Source organism: Lynx rufus, unplaced genomic scaffold, assembly GCF_022079265.1.
Source record: "Lynx rufus isolate CCGP_SWC_20201006 ecotype Redwood Valley unplaced genomic scaffold, mLynRuf1.p SCAF_3, whole genome shotgun sequence".
Taxonomy (NCBI): Eukaryota; Metazoa; Chordata; class Mammalia; order Carnivora; family Felidae; genus Lynx; species Lynx rufus.
Window position 1 is genome coordinate 38,590,437 of NW_025814845.1, and position 18,550 is coordinate 38,608,986.

An 18,550-nucleotide genomic window follows, 5' to 3' on the forward strand; every position below is an offset into this window, starting at 1 on the left:
TATGTTGTTTGGATGAGTAAGTGCATGGAGTGAAATTTAACATGTAACTTTTACACTTTAGTTTTATACAAGGTCAATTCTCCTACTTTTGAAGGGCACCTATATCCAGGTACACATGGCCACGAAGCGTAAAGGTGCCCTACAGCATGGAGGAGTGATTTATTTTTATAACGTGCCTCTCAGACAATACCAGAACTTGAATTAATCTGTACAGCCAGAAAGATGTTTGTTTCTGTATTCAAAGCTGCAGTCATTGTAAATACAATTGTATACCAAGTTAATGTAACAATATGAACAATAAAAAAATTTAGTCATTATTCACAGGCACATTACTTGAGAAACATGTGACTGAAAAATACTTATGGGGGCGTAAGTTAGATTTTCATTGACCTGGTTCTTTCAAAGTTGAAGAGATTTATATACTAACAGATTTGAATTCAAAAAAAAGCTAGATAAGGATAATTTTAGGTCTTAAAGTGAAAGATGCTAATTTGTAAAGAAAAATTATATATACTACATACAAACTTCTATGTATTAGGTAAGGAACCACAGTGAACTCCAGAAAAACTTTCCGACGCAACTGAACACAATTAGGTAAAATGTCAGTCTTTAAATGGACACATTCAAGGCTAAGTATGAGGAAGCAGTTAGAGATACTGGGTGTGTGTGTGTCAGAGGGTGAGAGAGGGAGAAGACAGTAGAAGAAGCAAAGTACAACAGAAACCAAAGAGGCAATTCTTAAAGAAAGAAGTGAAAACAATTAGAAGACAAAAGCAGAAGGTAGTTGTAGGAGGAAGGCAACAACGGTTAACAGTTTCTAAGGCATACCTTGTGGTTCTTAGGTAGTGTGCCAACAGTCTTCTATCTGGATCTAGCCAGGTGGGGATTTAGACCTGAGCCTTTGAGGCTCCACCCATCTGCCTTTGGAGCCTGTCTGCCCACCCCGTGGCAAACCTTCGTCCTTTCATCCAGGCTCTGGCCTCTTGCCACAGTGACAGGACACATATTCCCCTGGAACACTGAGGGAGGAGCCACTTGAGAGACATTCTGCAATGCACAGAGGGTAGGACTGTCCAGACAGGAACTGGACAGCTTCGAACTGTAAGCTCCGGGATTCCAGAGAGATTATACAAATACCAATGTATTTAAGTATTATCAAGCTATAATTAAATCCATCATGTTTGAACAATTAAGTAGGAACCTTAATTTAAACCATTAAAAAAATCAACAGCAAACAATTTAGAGTCTTTATTGTAAACAGAGATCATTAATAGTTATTACAAACTGAATTAACTGAAACTCAGGTTAGCAATCCAAAACAGAGTTACAGGGTTATCTTTGTATGGCATAATTTGTAGTCTTTGCCTCCTCAACACTTCTTAAAAGACTACTAAAATTATCAGCATTTCAATGGTTTCTTTTCTGTCAAGTTTAGCACTGTAACATTCTCATCCTTTAAAAAAAAATTCACTCAAAACTAGGCAGAACTTCCACCTTTCATCAAAACTATCGCACAAAATTTGTTTTTTCATAATGCAAAAACAATACAAATATTTTTAAATCTTGCAGCCCATAAATAGGCAGTCCCTCCTTGTGTTGTTTTACATTTTCCTAACTGCCCTTTGGACGGTTTCTGAAGTACTCTGCTTTCGTTTCATCTGTCCCTGTTGTCACTGTAACCTACCTCCAGTTAGGTTAAACAAGCGTGTATCCACGCCCCTTCTCCTGGGGTCCTGTCTCGGTCTACCTTGCCGGAGTCTGCTGCTTGTCATGTCCGTGCTCAATGCAGGGGAGGTACAACCAGCAGAAATAGGCAAAGCTAACGTTTCAGTTTATAGGACAATACCATCTGGTGGTGAGAATGCGTAGCTAAAGCTTTGCCATTGTGCAAAACAGATCACAGGTAAAATGGACGGTTTGTTCTTAATCTCCTTTCCGGTGAATTTTCCAGGACTACATCTCAAGGAAAAGGCAAGGGTTACCTGCAAAATGTCCTAAAAATATGTTACCTGTTACCTTAACAATCACTTCTATAAAAACATCAAAATATCCTCTCATTAAAAGCACTTAATGGAGATGTATCAAAAACACAAGTATTTCTCAAAGAGGAATAAAAATAGATTGTTTCATGAATTATATTCAATAAATAATACTCTGTAACATAGTGTTTTGTAGTTTTTGTAAAAATATTTAAAGGAACCTTCAAAACCTAAATAAAGCAGACAAATAAAGAATGTAAAATTAAAAATATACTGAGCATCTGAATGAAAATTCCAATGGATTTTTCTGAGTATCACTCAAATATTAAATGACACTGAATATATTCAAATAGGATTTGAATATTATTCAAATAGGATTTGAATATCATAACACTCAGAGGTCATAAAGTTCAATTTTTTCCCCTTCAAAAACTGCACTCAGTATTACATAGTAAGTCAATCTATTTTAAATACTTTAATGACTGTTCATAATCTCTAAGGCATTTGGTTGTCCTATCAGAGAGAACTGTGATTGTAGTGAATGCAAATTGCTTTTTGTATTGATTTTCTTATCTACATAGTTCAAAGACCATGACAGAATACTGTTGTACTTGAATGCAGAGTGGGGCTTACTATTCATCTCTACTGCTTATTTTACAGCAAACTGTTTTTGAAAACTCCATCCCTGGTGTTGTGTGTCTGATGAATACCAGAGAGTCCCTTTTAAGTCAAATATAAAATACCTTAAAAGTCAACTGGCTTGAGGGTTGATCATTATTATGGGATTGTAATATGAGCAGAGATCAACTCTCATACTTACTCAAAAATTACTTAAAAATTATTTCCTGTATCAACACCCTTAACTCCAGTGCTTCCCAACTTTGTTCAAGGCATGGCGCACACTGCAAAGGGGACTATTTGTAGGGCACGTGGCTGTGGTAACCTTCCAGCCGTCCCCAGCCACCAGGACTTGCCTGGGGCCACGTCCTCTCCCTTCTCACTGCGCTCCCCTGAGGGCTGAGGGTATAAGTTAGCAATCCTTTTACCCAATTCAGGTTCTCCAAAGTGCCAAGGCCCATCAGTTAGGAAACTGGGGTAACCCACCCTTACACTAATTTGACTTCTCTATAATTTTGGAATTGGCTTAAGCTAGTTTAAAACCTGATAGCCGTTGGCCATTTTATTTATTTTTAAACCTGAGTAAGCATAACTGTTTTGTTTGATTCTTATCTACTTAGGTAAGTTTGAATTACTCTTCATTCATTTTTCTGGAGTTTTAAATAATTAAGACTTCAGTGCAGATAGTGAACAGAACATGGGAGTTGGAAGCAGGTACATTTTCATTGGAATCCCATGTGAATTCCAATCTCAACCCTGCTCTTTTCCATGTGACATCAGGCAAGCTTCTTAACTGTTCTGATCCTCAGTTTCCTAATGGGTAAAACTGGAATAGTAACACCTACATGCAGAGCTGTGGTGAGAATTAGAGATTGCACACACAAGATGCCTGGGACAGTGCCTCGGGTGTGTAAGATGCACAGTAGATGACCGCTATCATCGTTTGCTAGTTAAAGCTGAGACGGTGCTTCAATTTCTACCACACTGTGAACACGACTTATCAGTATTTAACAAGTAAACATTCTATTACAGAGTATTTTCATCCTGGTACAAAACTAAGGAACCATAGTTTCATGCCAGCTCACATATGTGAAGTTCTTTAATGACTTCACTTGCATTGAGAATATAGCTGAAAATTAATGCATCAAAAATCTGTCTTTTCTCTCGGAAGCCAAAAGACAGAGCATGTGACATTTATTAATGGTGTCCCTTTCAACCATCTTAAGTGGGTGTATCCCCATTAGTTACCAAAAGCTTTCTTATAGTGAGTGGCCTAAAGAGTTATCCTTTAGACCAGGAAGAGTGGAGTTTTAAAAACACTTCTTTAGAGATTAATTTTGCTTCTATTCACTTCTGGTAATTATTTTAGAGAACTGCCATTTGAAGATCAGTGCAACTTAATGAAATGTGCTAAAATTTAGGCTCTCTGAGAATCTTTTCAATATGGAGGTCATATAATAGATACAATAGTGCTCTGCGGATAAAGTAAGAGTTATCGCAAACTCTCTAAAAACATGATTTGCATGCACACTCTTAAAAAAAGGTCAAGATATGAACATATTGGTGGCCTCGCGGGTTCTTCTAATGAGTGTTTCCACAGGGATTGTCTGAGATCTGGCAGCCCATGTTCTGGCCTGTTACTTGTACTTTGAAGAGAGTTCCATCTGCACACATACAGAGCTTGTAGCGTACCCAGTCACCGGTACCAAACTGGTCCCCACTGGAGGAACTAGGTAGGCGAGTTGTGCTAACCATCACGGTTCCATTTAGGATGATGCTGTTCTCCTAGGAGAAGAATAGTAATGCAATTTGTTTACCTCCACAAGTGGTGACAGAACAAAGTTAATAAACAAAACTTAGAATATTAACAAGAAAAATATGTAGTAAGAAACAGTAAAGTCATGACCAAATCAACAACAAAGAAAACAAAACCAATGTCAAGATTCAACTAGTGACCTCTTAGTAATAGTTCACAATGTACATCAATACGGTTATAACACTCTTAAAATTACATCAAAATTCCTAAGTATATGGGACTGATACTGATAAAGTCTCAGATCATTTTCATTTGTTACTTCCTGAGAGTTTTTACAAAGTTACTAATGATTGGTAAGTTTCTGATGATGAGAAGAAAAAGGCTTGTTTTTCTCTTACAGAAAATTAATTTTGATTTCTAATGTTTACGCAATGCCACAAATGAAGTTTCAAACCAAATAATTCTGAAGACCAGGCATTCAAAGAAAACTGCCTGGAGGTTCTCCAGGCTGTTTCAGGAACGTTTAGGTCTTTTCTTTTTGGGAACTCCTAAGCCTCTCCCTCCTTTCTTTCCTTTTCTTCTTTTCATTCATCCAGCACATAATTATTAAATGTCTACCATGTGTTAGACACCATTCTAGGTGCTGTATACAGCAGTCAAGAGACAGGTGAGCCCAAGTTCTCACACAGTTGACATTTTAATGGGGGAGGGGCAGACAATAAATACATGAACAGGTAAAACAAATAAAACATCAGTGGAGAAAAATAACTCAAGGTAAGCAGAGAGAGAGTGACCAGTCAGGAGCTGTGTTTACACAGGATGGTCAGGAAAGGCCTCTCTGATAAGGTCACAGTGCAGTGCAAACTGGGTGATATGAAGGAGAAAGCCATGTGGGAAACTGGGGAAGGGCACTGCAGGCAGAGGAAACAATCCATGCAAAGGCCCCGGTGTGAAGATGTGCTTGGTGTTCTACAGCAGGTGGAAGCCAGTGGGGCTAAAGCAGAGAGCAGGCGGGAGTCGACTGGTAGGAGATGAGTCAAAGAAATAACTAGGGGCCAGACATGTTAGGAAAGGGAATGGACTTTTGGGTTTTATCCTGAATTCTATGGGAAGCTGTTTGGAGGGATCTGAATACGGAAGTGACGTGATCTCTGAGAAAGGGTCATTCTGGCTGCCATACAGGGAACGGACTACAGGGGCGAGAGTGGAAGCAGCCAACAGTGCAGCAGGAAGCGGTGGGTTTATACCATGAGGGGTGTTGTTGCTGGTGGTGGTGGAGGCAGTGAGAAGCGGCCAGACTCTATCTTTCGAAGGCAAAGCCAGGAGGCTTTGCTGATGGGCTGATGGGCGCCATTTCACAAGAGAGGGACACTGAAAAAAGAAAGGCATGTTGGGGAAGGAGGGAGGATACGAAGATTTTAGACTTGTTGAATCTGAGATGTGTATTATGTCCTGGAGTGGAGAGGTAAGAAGGCAGCTGGTGGGTGTGCGAGTCTTAGTTCAGAGGAGAGATTAGAGCAGGAGTTCCAAATGTGAGAGTTATCAGGTTACAGAAGGTATTTAAAGCAATAAGACAAAGTTGGTTATGAAGTCACGGAAGCGGCTATGGACTATTGATAGTTATGCACAGGATATAAATACAATCCGTATGTGATGAATTTTGAAATTTTGTTCCAATGTTGCCATCTTGTGGTCATTTAATTTTCCTTTCTTCTAACTGCTAAAGCAGTTACTTCTTTAAAAGCAGTTTGATAATATTTTTTTTTTGATAAAATTTTTTCTTTTTTATAATTAGCCATACACTTAAAAACTAACCACTGATGTTAACTGAATTATAAAGCTAATTATCTTTTCAATACTGGATTTTTTTTTCTAACTGTGGAGAAACTGGTATGTGTTTATGTGCATTTCAAAGTATTTTAATATTTCTCATACTAACAACAGTTAGAATTTTCAGATAGGAAACAAGGAGTTAGGTAGCTTGCTAATGGTTATATACATATCTCTCACACTTCTTGCTTCTTTGAGTTTCATAGCCCCCTGTGACCATTCTTCACCATTACTCTCTTAGAGGAATAGCTTCTTACTACAATATGTGCAAAAAATACTCAGTATTGCTATTGAGTTTCTAGCAAGAAACACATTTTATGTTCATCTTTTGTTTTTTGTTTTTTTTTGTTTTTTTTTAGAAATTGGAATATGTGCTTTAAGGGAGAAAAGCTATTTATGAAAATGGAAGAACTTAATTTTTCAAAGCTTATTTTTTCTAGAACTATGAAATTAAACTTAAATAAAAGGAAAGAATTATTTTATAAGTCCTGGGGTTCAAGCTCACTTTTGCCATATTTTATGCTTGGTAAAATAAATTTAATTAGTTTCAGTTAAGTTGCATATAGCAGGTAGCCAAAGACATTTTGAAGAAATATGCTTTGATCAGAACTATAAGCAGGTAAGCCATTTTTTTTTTAACGTTTATTTATTTTTGAGACGGAGAGAGACAGAGCATGAACAGGGGAGGGTCAGAGAGAGAGAGACACAGAATCTGAAACAGGCTCCAGACTCTGAGCTGTCAGCACAGAGCCCGACGTGGGGCTCGAACTCACAGACTTCGAGATCACGACCTGAGCCGAAGTCGGCCGCTTAACCGACTGAGCCACCCAGGCGCCCCAGCAGGTAAGCCATTTTTGGACTTCTGGCTCCCTTATATGAGATATGTTACTTACTGGAGTTCAGATATAATCTGTGAAGTACAAAATTTCACTTTTCAATAGCTATAATAAAGGCAAAATCTTTTTCCTTTCTAGTTAATAGATGGGTGAATAAAATACATTTTGTACACTTGCTAATTGATTTTCACATCACTAGATATAAAACTCATGAAAGGATATGAACAACCTTTAACTAAAAAGTAAAACCCCAACAACTTCAGAGAATGGATACTTCGAGAATTCCCACTTGGAGAATTCTTTCAGAATTTTAAAAGATTACTTTTGCCTTTTAAAATAATAGAGGAATCATTATGTAAAAAAATTTTTTTTTTAGAAAACAGCAGGCAGGCAGAAAGACAAATAAAATTAAAATTAGCTGTTAGCCTGCTACCCATAGCCAGCCACTGTTGACATTCTGGCATAGTTTTCCAGGTTTTTATAAACGTATATATGTTTTGCAAAATAAAAACGAGATATTTCACAAATTGTAACTTTCTTTCACTTCAAAGTCCATTTTGAACATCTTTCCATATCAAAAAATATACAACTACATTACTGTTTTTAATAATGGTATACTGTTCCACATATGGATTTATGTACCCAAGAATCTAATAATTCTCTAAAACTCTTAATACTCACTGCCTTTAACTCCATATTACCACCCATGTGAAATTCAATGGTTTTGCCCATAATGAATACGCCTTCATTTCCACGCACAATAGCACGCCCGTCAACTTTTATGTTTAAATCACTAGTAGCATTGCTGGTAATCTGAAAATTAAAAAAAGAAAGCAATAAGAAGTGTTTCTAAATTAAAGTGAGAATTATTATCAGAGACAGAGGAACAAGAGTTTCAACCATGGAATATGAAAGGCAAGTATTTTCGGTCACGTTTTATAGGTGTTGAGATAGAGAGACGTGACTTGATAACGATCAGGTGACAAATCTAGAACAAATCAACCCTTCCCATTGTTCCAGAATTTATCCTTTCACATCACTATAAAACAGCAAAACTCCCCTCCCGCTTTGTAAATTCAGACAGTAATTCTCTTCCATTAAGAAAGCAAACAAAATAAATCATACCCTTTCAGTAGATGCTTTTTGAACATTCAAACTTTTCACTCCACTTGGCAAATGAAACTCATGAGTTTCATAGTCTGTGCTGAATAAGATATTCTGAGTCCTCGGGTCAAAAAACTGCATACCAATGTCACTTGTAATAGAAGTTTTGTTCTTTTCTACACTGAGCTTTGTTGTCCCTTGCTGAAAAACAATCTTCAGAAAAACACTTAATCATAAATATGTTTTCAAAGGAGACTGCATCCAAAACTCATCAAGAACATTACCAAAAACACTTTATAATAACAGCCTAACTTCAAGTAATTTTAACTGCATCTGTCTGTCCCCTCTCTATCCACTTGGGAAAAGAGGTCTTTAGAATGAGGGTTTATGTGCTTGTTTGCTTATGCTGCTCTGCACAAATCCATGGGTCACAGGGCATACAGACCTAGGCCTAAGATGGGCGGGGGGTGGTAAGAATACCTCCTTGAGGTTCTATTCCATCAAAAACCTATGTTATAGCAGCCACTTGGCATGGACTGCCACAGACTAGACTGGCATATTCTCTTCCAGCCTCCAGAAAGTAGAGGCTATTCCAACCTGGGAAGGTGCTTCGTGTGCTGGTTACCTCGTGTGGAGGAGAGAGAGTACATTCTGTATTCTCATAGTAATTAATCTACCACAAAAAAGGATACCACATTCAGATATTAAGAAAGCATGTTACATTAATAGATTGTAAGACCAACAATATTATTAAATATGCTTATGGACAGTCTCTCAAGGAAAACATCCATTTCCAAAAATCAACACTGGGTTTTTACTAAGAATTTTTCTCTAATGTCCCTCAACCGATGTGGTAACTTACAGGCTGGTTGTTGCCCGTGATGACCAAGTTTTCATTCCGCCTTCCTCCTACTGTGCTCTTATAAAGAGGATGTATGACTCCCATGTCAGATACTTGCTTAAACCGAAGCAGGCCACTTTCGTGGAACTCCATGCTGTCACAGCCATTTGGTCCGATGCGGATCACAGCCCAGATAACAAGTGTTATCTAAAAAAGGAAACAAGCCCCCTGTTGATAGGTCACGTACATTTAACATAACTGGAAAAAAACAGAAAAGATCATTGCCAAAATGTCTCATCAGTGATATGAACACATCAATTGGTTTTCCACGTATCAACAAAACCAACTTCATTTTTATCAAGGCAAATAGCCAAGAGTCAAAAAAAAAATGTGCTAAAAGAACAGTTTCTTATTTCTTCTGCTCCCTCCACATCTCGTCCAGGGACAACCACTTTCAGCAATTTTAGGTATTTCATCTAGAATTTATTCCGTATTTTTAAGTAATATGAGTATATTATTTCTTCACTCATCATTTTTAGGTTTTATCTATTCATTTCCTACTTTACCAGAGGAGAATTTATCTCATTTCTTCTCCCCCAATCTCAAGTCTTGGCTAGATCCATGTTCAGAATTTTCAGTATTACAAACATGTAAGTATTTTTCAATCCCAAACCAAATACTGTAACTAAGAGAGCAGTTCATTTCTTATACTCTGTGTCTCCTGGAGTTTCATATTTCTCTTTCTTTAGCATCAGACCAAGGTTGGTGAGTTTCTTTGGAAGCCTGACTGAATCTTTTCAAAACCTCTGATGTTTCTGTAAAATGTCACTCAGTAAAATGTTCTGAAAGCCCAAACCTCTCAGATAGCTTATTCTACTGGCTCTAGTTTTCTGTCTCAGGAAATCTTGCCGGAACTCTTATATTCTTGGTCCAGTCTGTTAGCCCTGGGTCTGTTACACAACTGTAACCATGAATTTTTCCTTCATTTTCATGCTGGAACTTCCTGGTCTTTCTCCAGTGCTAGATACCCAGTTTGCTGTGTCCTTTTCTTCAGCTTTCTGGGAGTTAATGACTTCTTTTGGTGAGCACCTCCTCCAGTGGCCTCCTTAGAAAGAATCTATGTGAAGTAAATTTTCAGAGTGTGCATGGTTAAAAAATGTCTCTGTAAGCCCTCACATTTGGTGGCTAGTCTAGCTTGATATATACATTCCTAGGTTTGGTGTTATTTTCTCTCTAAATTTTGAAGGCCCCTGCTTTCTCGTTTCCAGGGTTGCATTTGAGCGGTCCGATGCCTGTGATTTTGTATTCTTCATGCATAACCTGTTTTTATTTTTCCTGTGGAATATTTTAGGATCTTCTCTTTATCCCTGTTTTCTTAAATTTTACAGTAATGGCCTTGGTGTGCATCTTTTTTATGCATGACACTGGACCCAGAATGGTAGTTTTCGATCTGTTCTAGGAAATTTTCTTGACTTGTTTGGTAACTTTCTCCCCAGTGTTCTTTCTTCTCTCTTTCTGAAACTCCTATTAACAGAATGTTACACTTCCTCGATTGATTCTTTAATTTTGTTGAACTTTCTGGAAGGGTTCCTTTTATCTTCCAATCTCTTTCTCTCTCCATCCACCCATCCATCCATCCCTGTGTATTTCTACAAGTTCTTCCTTATTCTTTAATCACTCCTTTTTAATGGCATGCTATTCTTGTTCCATGGATGTAATATACTCTTATTTCTCTGAAGATACTGATTTTAATTTTTTGTTTTCTGCCATTCATCACATTTTCTCTCTCTGAATTCTATTTCCCTACGGCTTGGGTGTTTTTGGTCTCCATCATTTTCTCAGTTCTGGGAGCTTTCCAAAAAATCTATTGATCCCTGGTGGCTCAGTGTTCATATTTAACACTGAGGCTTAAAAAAGCGCATAGAAAGTTCTCTGTGTGGGGTGGGCTTGTGGTAGACAGGCTTCAGAGTACGAGATTAGGTGGCTTTTTCACTGCGACCTGCCAAGCGTCAATATCTACAGGTCTTTCCTCCACAGAAGGCTATTTCATGTCTTGCCTGGGGTACATGTGCCTGGTGCCGGGGAGCTGGAGATAGAGGACAGAGACAGGAGACAGATGGAGCTGGAAACAGTCTCAGCGCTTCCAGGATTCAGACTTCCCTGCTTCTGGAATGGAAAACCATCCCTACCCTCTTCTGCACAACAGTATCCTCAGGCAGGAAGAATCCCCTCCCTTCTGTAACACACTGTGTGGGGTTAGGAGGCATAGTGGCCTCACTGCTGGCTGGAAGGGTGAGGAAGGCTAGGGATCTCATGGCTCCTCCCATAGGTTTTTCAAACAAGCTGTTTTCAGTTCCTGCCTCACTCCTGCTTTTCATAATACTTGTATTTCCAATTCCTGAGGCAATCCTGATGATTCTGCAAGGCACTTTCATGAACACACCCTGCAGCCCCCTCCTCAACACACACAAGCAGTTTCTCTTCTCTGATAAGTTATTTGCCGTTTCTCATCCTGCTTTTTGGTCTTCATGTATTATGGTTTAGGATTTCAGTTGCCTCTTGCTCTCTTTCCAGATATTTCTGTTTGTTGACATTGTCATCTTAGGATGAGCTTTTTAAACGGGATGAGAATAAAAAAAGTCTTCATTCTGCCATCTTAACCAGGAGTTTCCAATAAAATAAATTTCTAAAATAAGATAATTTCAGAATATGTGCTCCCAGTATTTATAATACCAGCTCTTTTCAATGTAAGGGAAGAATTCGACACAAACGTTTTGGATGTACGTAAAAGATAACGGGCTTGCTTGAAAGTACTGGAAGTCAAAAATAAAGTAAACGGAGTGACTTTAGAACTGCTGCAGCCCATGCTCACGACCAGTCTTAGTTATACCAAAAACTACCCTCTGAAAATGTCATCTACACACATGCCAGAGGGTTTCAAGTTTAACCCTCAGAGAGTTACAACCTTGGATTAAGTCTTCTTTAAAAAAGCAAGTATCTTAGGAAAAGGCAACACACTAGGTCCTCAGCACCTTAGTTTAAACTGGCCTGCCACATCCTTTCATTCTTTGACAACAGAGACTTAAGACTATAAAATATAACCCTTTGCTGTCAAACAAGGGTTTACAATTTTAAAATCTAGTTGAGGAGGTAAGACTTCATGTAGGAAAAGCTGAATGAAAACAGAAAGGATTATTATTTTTTAGGACAGACGAAGGCAGTAAAGTCATGGTGCAAAGGTCTCTTCTGCTGAGTTGACTTTACCCTTGCAAAATTTAAGCCATTTAAAATACTCCATGAACATTTTCTTCTACATAAAATTAATACATGGCAATATGAGCATACTAGGTAACATTTACAACAACTCAATAAGAGGTGCAAACTTAGTTATAAAATAAGTCACAGAGATGAAAAGTACAGCACAAGGAATACAGTCGATAACACTGTAATAATGTTGTAATATGACAGATGGTGACCACACTTACGGTGAGCACTGAGTGCTATACAGAACTGTCGACTCCCCATGTTGTACGTCTGATACTAATAAAATACTGTATGTTAACTACACTTCGATAATAAATAAAAAAAGAAAAGGCTAGTGGGCCTTTCCTAAAAGTATTTAAAAGATGGAATCTCCTGTTGTCTTTCAAAGTATATATCAGAAGAAGGAACATCTGATAAAACGCACTCTTGGTTGTGAAATTAGGAAGACAGGATTCTGTCATATAATATTTTGGAGAGTAAGCAAATCAGGGGCTCTTTGTACAAACTGTAAAGGGTAACTGTGCATCTAAAAAAAAACCTTAAGAGATAAAACATGTATAGAAAAGCAGAAAGAGGGCTTCAACAAGAAATTATACAAAGTCCATGATTTCACTGAAAAATTCCCCATGGTAATTAAAACAAGAAAATTCTGGGGCACCTGGGTGGCTCAGTCAGTTAAGCGTCTGACCTCAGTTCAAGTCATGATCTCACGGTCAGTGAGTTCGAGCCCCGCATTGGGCTCTGTGCTGACAGCTCAGAGCCTGTCTCCCTCTCTCTCTCTGCCCCTCCCCTGCTCATGCTCTGTCTCTGTCTCTCAAAAATGAATAAACATTAAAAAAAAATTAAAAAAAAAAACAAGAAAATTCTGTGGCAGATACTTACGATTAAATTGATGACAGCCAGGATAAACAAGAGGATAATCACACAGATGGCTAAATTGCCCTTTCTCCCTCTCAACCCCGTTTTATGGAGGCGATCTTCATCAATTGGAATATATCCGGCTTTAAAATTACTATTGTGCTCCTTATTGACATTCCTCCTCTCGACAGCCTTCTCACGCATGGACTTCTTTACAGGACCATTGGAACTTTGCTGAAAACAAAATACAGCACAATGGAACAGCCATACCCACTCCTTTCAACGCATTTATTTATGAAGTGCAAATTCCTACCTAAAGAAAGCTGAACTGGTTAGTGATATATTTGCCATAAATAAACTTTAAGGTGTTGAGTTGCAAGCTCCAACTCAAGACATTATTTTGCTTGGAGGGATAGTAGAGAAGAACCGTTAGTGAGACTATTTGATAACACATCTCCACTCTCTGCTCTGAATAGTCCCATTGTCACTAAAGTGCACAGCTAGCTCATTTGGGGGAAGAGTTGACACAGACATTCCACAGTCGGTAATTTCTTTTTTTTAAGTTAATGACTTACAATGATTTGTTTCATTATATATATTTTTTCATTTATAGGAAAAGAATTTGGAAATTCTGACACACTTTGCTGTTTATGACCCCAACTGGCTAAAGATAATATTATCTTAGATCAGTAGTTTTCAAAGTATGGGCAGGGGGGCCCGGAAGAGCCCTTTGAACTCTTTCAGGAGACTGGAGGGTAAAAACTATCTTCAAAACAACCCCAAGATGTTATTTACTTTTTTTACTCTCCTTCTTTCGTGAATGTTCAGTGATTTCCAGAGGCTAAATATGTGATGACATCACTGCTCTAACAACTAACGGAATGTGTGCTTGTGTATTCCTGTGTTTCAAATTTTCACAGGTTTAATTTCTAATATAATAGGTATCAATGGATATAACCCACATAAACAAAAGTTCTTTGGGATCCTCAGTAACTTTTAAGGGCATAAAACTAACCTGAGACCAGAAAGTTTGAGAGCCTCTAACTTAGACTATGGTTGAATGACATTTTTGGTAATACATCAGAAACACAAAATGGGTAGAAATGGATACTGCCCAACTTACATATATTTTAGAGCTCTGAGACAATTTATTTTTTGAATAGGCATTTATTAAACATTTTATGCTTAAACACTAGTAGGAATACAAAAATAATATAGGACAGGATCCTTATCCTCTAGATGTTACACATGTTATTAAAACAGTTAGCGATGCAATAAATTATTCTGTGTGTTCAGGTGCCAAAATCAATAGTCTGGGCAACACATGCTGTGGAGTCCAATGAGAGGAGAAACAGGATAGCTTGGAGTATTTTTTCAAGGAAACAGGAAGTAGGTGGTCAGAGCCGGCAATGTAGGGAGAAGAAAGCTGCAAAGTAGGGCTGGTTGGGAAAATTCCTGGCCTGCTGGGTACAAATTCCAGTCTTCCTCTCTGTTTAACTGGGAGTCACTGGAGGTTTATGAACATAAATGACATATATTTCAGGATCCTAAACATGCGGGTGTTTGTAGGAGAGATCGGAACAGGAATACCAGTTAAGTAGGTTGTTGGCGACGTTGTCATAATGGAGGTTGGAGGTAATGAGGTAATGAGGGCCTGAACTAAGGTGGGATGGAAAAAGACAGATTGAAAAGACACAAAAAATAAAAATAAAATAAAAAATAAAAACATACTTCAAGAGAAGAGTTAACTGAATCTGCAGCCAGCTTCAAAAAATCCCGTGTTTACTGAATGGTGACTAGTGAAGTATGGAGAATGAAGGAGGGAGAAGATTCTACATATGCTGCACTTAAACTGAATGAGAAATAACCTCGTGACTCAAAGGCAAGGGGAAGGCAGGGATGGGGTATTAGGTCAGTCAGGGCTAGAGACGGAGATTTGAGATCCTTAGCCTTGAGGTAAATTAAATCCACGAGTGCATCTTCTTACTGTGCAAAACAGTATACAGGAAAGAGAACAAAGAGCCAAGGACATGGTCTGGGGAAAATTTAAATGTGCGGCTATAGTGGGAAATGAGGACTACAATGAATGGTAAGAGAACCAAGCATGTGCACTGTTGCTGAACTTGCTTTGTTAAGAAGTGCTTCTGTGACTTTCAAAGATGAACTCTAAGTAGCAAATGGGTAAGCAGGAAACAGCCTGAAAAGATGCCACATGTGTGTATCTATTTTTGAGTCCAGAAAGAGAAAAGAGGAAAGAGAGGACTGTAGCTAGAGAATTACGTACACTCAGAAGAAAACTGTGTTTTCAGTTTTGCTGTGTCTTCCTCTCCTCTCCGTGCAATTTGGGGGAAGACTCGTCTATTTGACCGCAGAGGGAAAGATGCCAAGCGGGGCAAAGGCCAAAGGTCTCAGAGTGGGGCAGGATAATGGAGGAAATGAGATCCTTCAGGAGGCAGGAAAGAAGCTGACACAGAGTACATGAGAAAAGATAATCTTTAAGGATAGGCTTCGCTGAAACAGTTCACACCCAGAAGCGAAAACATCTTCTTCTGGGATGGAAAAGGCAAGGTCATCTGCCAAGGAAGAGTGGAGACGGCTACTGGAATCATATCACGGCGGCCGAGGCAGCAGGCTGGTTAAGGGCTTGAGGAAAATGGAAAAGGACAGGAATAATCATTGTGAGTAATGCGGCAGGTAAAAATTTTTTTTAATTCCACAAAACGGTAAGGAAGGCTATATAGAAGACGCCTCAATCTACTACCAGATTTTTTTTCACAAGACAGGTTGCTGAGTATCGTGTAAGTTGTGTGTCTGCATGAGGTGCAACATCTAGGAGGGTACACTGACACTGCAGACCTCTTAGAGCTGAATGTTCATTTTGGAAGTATTTGGGCTGAAGGTATAGAACACCTTAAGGAAGGTGTGCTTTCTTCTAATTTTCACAGACACAGTAGGGGCAACTTAAAAGTCAGGGCTTGAATACAGGTCTACATAGGAGAGGGGGCAAAACTGATCCCTCCTGGGAGGCATTCTTTACTCTTCTCTGCCAATTCATGTACATCATTATATTCAATTTGATGCATTTATAATTCTCTGAAGAGTTACTATATGCCTGAGGCTCCAGATCACCAAGACAAGCAAGCCATAGCACTGCCCTCAGTGAACTTCCTCACAGGCCAGGACAGTAGACAGACAGGTCACTAACAATGCCAGTTCAACATGGCAAGTGCAGGAGTAGCAAATACACTACTGACACGGTACAAAAGAGGAACGTAACTCTACTTAGCAAGCAGGGGCATCAGGTGAAGGTTAAGAAAGGCTGAGATCTCACTTGAATTTTGGGAGGATAAATGGGAGTTAGCCAGGCAAAAGTGCAGGGAAAGGTATTCCAGGCAAAGGGAACAGCATCGAAACTGTGACTACAAGTCACGTCAGTATGAACCGATTTTGGTAGTTTCTGTGGACTGTGAAAAGGAGGAGTACAGAAATGGGGCAAAGAATAAGGTGCGAGATGTGGGTAGGTGCCAGTAAATGAATGGATGTAAGTTACCATGTCAAGAACAACGGACTTTATCCTGAAGGTTATGGGGAACCACTGAAGATTTAAAATAGGTTAGTGATACAATCAGATCTGCATCACAGCAAAATCAAATTCATGTGCCAAAAAGAGATCAAGGGCAACAGAAGAGTTCAGAGATGAAGATATCAACAGCAGGTTTATCTAACAGTCCAAAGGAGAGCTTGACTGAGCTTTAGATGAAGAGATGACGGGGAGAGGCATTAAGAGGAAGATTCTCTCTCTCTCTCTGCCCTTCCCCACTCATGATCTTCGTCTGTCAAAATAAACAAGAAACATTAAAAAAAAGACGATGAACTACAGAACTTGGTGATTGACTGGCTGTATGTGACACAGAAAGTTCTAAGGTGACTCCCAGGTAGGACCTGCTACATGATGTGTGGAATCCAGGGACAGCAGAGCATTAAACCAAGTGTGGGTCCTTTCTGAGCTCCCTTAAACTGGCCCTGCTCTCAAGTTTCTAGCTCGGTTAACCAAGTGAATGGATGGTTGTAGCCCTTTTTTAAAATTATTATTTACTTTTTTTTGAGAGAGACAGCATGAGCGGGGAAGGGACGGAGACGAAGCAGAAAATCCCAAGCAGGCTCTACACTGTCAGCACACAGCCCGATGCAGGGGCTCAAACTCATCAACCGTGAGATCATGACCTGAGCTGAAACCAAGAGTTGGACGCTTAACCAACTGAGCCACCCAGGCGCCCCTGGAGCCCTTTTAATGGTAAATATGATGAGATCCAATTTTGTACATTTTTCAGTTTGGGGTGCCTGTGGAAAATTCAGTTCACGGTGGAGACATAAATGCTTTACTCTGAAGTGAAACTAAGGAATGGGCCACTCTGCCCAGTTTCTGTGTAAAGCAAGAATAGAACCTTGGTGGAAACTCCAGAGCATTCATAAGTGATGTGGATGAAGAAAAAGAACAGGCTGAAACAAGAGCTGATAAATCAGGAGGGAAATGTGGAAAGCCAAGGAACAATTTTAGTCTCAACAACTCCCAGAAGCTGTGTCTCCGTTCACTTTCACTCATTCCTTTAGGTTTTATACTGTTAGATCTGTAGCTTGCCCCTGTGGCTGATTTTTCTGCACTTAATCTGACTTGAAGCTCCTTGAAGGCAGATTTCATGTCTTCTGCTTTCTATGCCCCTTGGAATGACTGTTCCGGTTATGTATCTCTATTAGGTCCCTAAAAGCAGTCAATTAGTTAAGAAGGTCTTTTCTGGGAACAGAATGCTGGCAACTTGACTCCAATTTATTCTTCCAACGATGCTGAAGAATGAGACTTTTTCAAAGGAAACTACCATATCATAGTTTTGTAAAGGGAATAACAGTTAAGGAGAAAGTGACTATGAAAACTATTTTTATTTTAACAAAGACCCTAGCAACGACAGGTATGTATATGTAACAGATGCATGCATATATGCGTATACATAGAGCTCGCTTTGGGGAGGAAGAACAGCCTTTTAAACTACTCTAAGTTACAAGTTTACCATGCAGATCAGGAAATACTTGATAAAGCATTAGCAAATAATTTTAAACCAACTGGACAGGAGGCAGTTTTAAACTGGTGACTAAATCTCTAAAACCAAAACGGGAGGAGAAACCTGATGTCTGCATATCGGGGATGGCAGACACAAGAAGTGGCCGCAAGCTGGCACCCAGGCAACAGCTGACTGTTTCTTGGCGGGTGTCAGGGAAGCCTCCCGGCTCGCAGGCTGAGGCTATTTTTACCCGCATCTTCGCTGGCCACCGGGCCGGGCACGTCTCCGGCACGTCCTGGCGCAGGCTCGCGCCTGCCACGGCCGCCTCCCCGCCCCTCAGGCGGCGACCCTTCCTCAGCCCGGCCGGGGGGCAGCGGGCCTGGCCGAGGGCCGCGGCTTGCTTCCCCTCC

At 39.5% G+C, this 18,550-nt stretch overlaps 1 protein-coding gene across 1 annotated transcript; it reads right to left on the reverse strand.

Annotated features, from left to right (window-relative positions):
- Nucleotides 1–903: 903 nt before the first annotated feature.
- Nucleotides 904–17,785, reverse strand: SGCB (sarcoglycan beta). Its single transcript, XM_047092240.1, has 6 exons — nt 17,759–17,785; nt 13,111–13,320; nt 8,986–9,171; nt 8,145–8,336; nt 7,701–7,832; nt 904–4,382 (listed from the first exon to the last, which is right to left on the reverse strand). Exons 1-6 carry the CDS (start codon nt 17,783–17,785, stop codon nt 4,179–4,181), a joined length of 951 nt encoding a protein of 316 aa, XP_046948196.1. The 3' UTR covers nt 904–4,178.
- Nucleotides 17,786–18,550: the final 765 nt, after the last annotated feature.

Bases quoted from the DNA above. Each gene is read 5' to 3' on its own strand.
- SGCB (XM_047092240.1), bottom strand. From the start codon at position 17,785: ATGAAATCTGCCTTCAAGGAGCTTCAA. The intron at 13,321-17,758 runs GTCAGATTAAGT...TTTTGTTTTCAG, and splicing joins CTGCCTTCAAGGAGCTTCAA to CAAAGTTCCAATGGTCCTGT. The intron at 7,833-8,144 runs GTATGATTTATT...TTTAATTTTCAG, and splicing joins AAAAAGCATCTACTGAAAGG to ATTACCAGCAATGCTACTAG.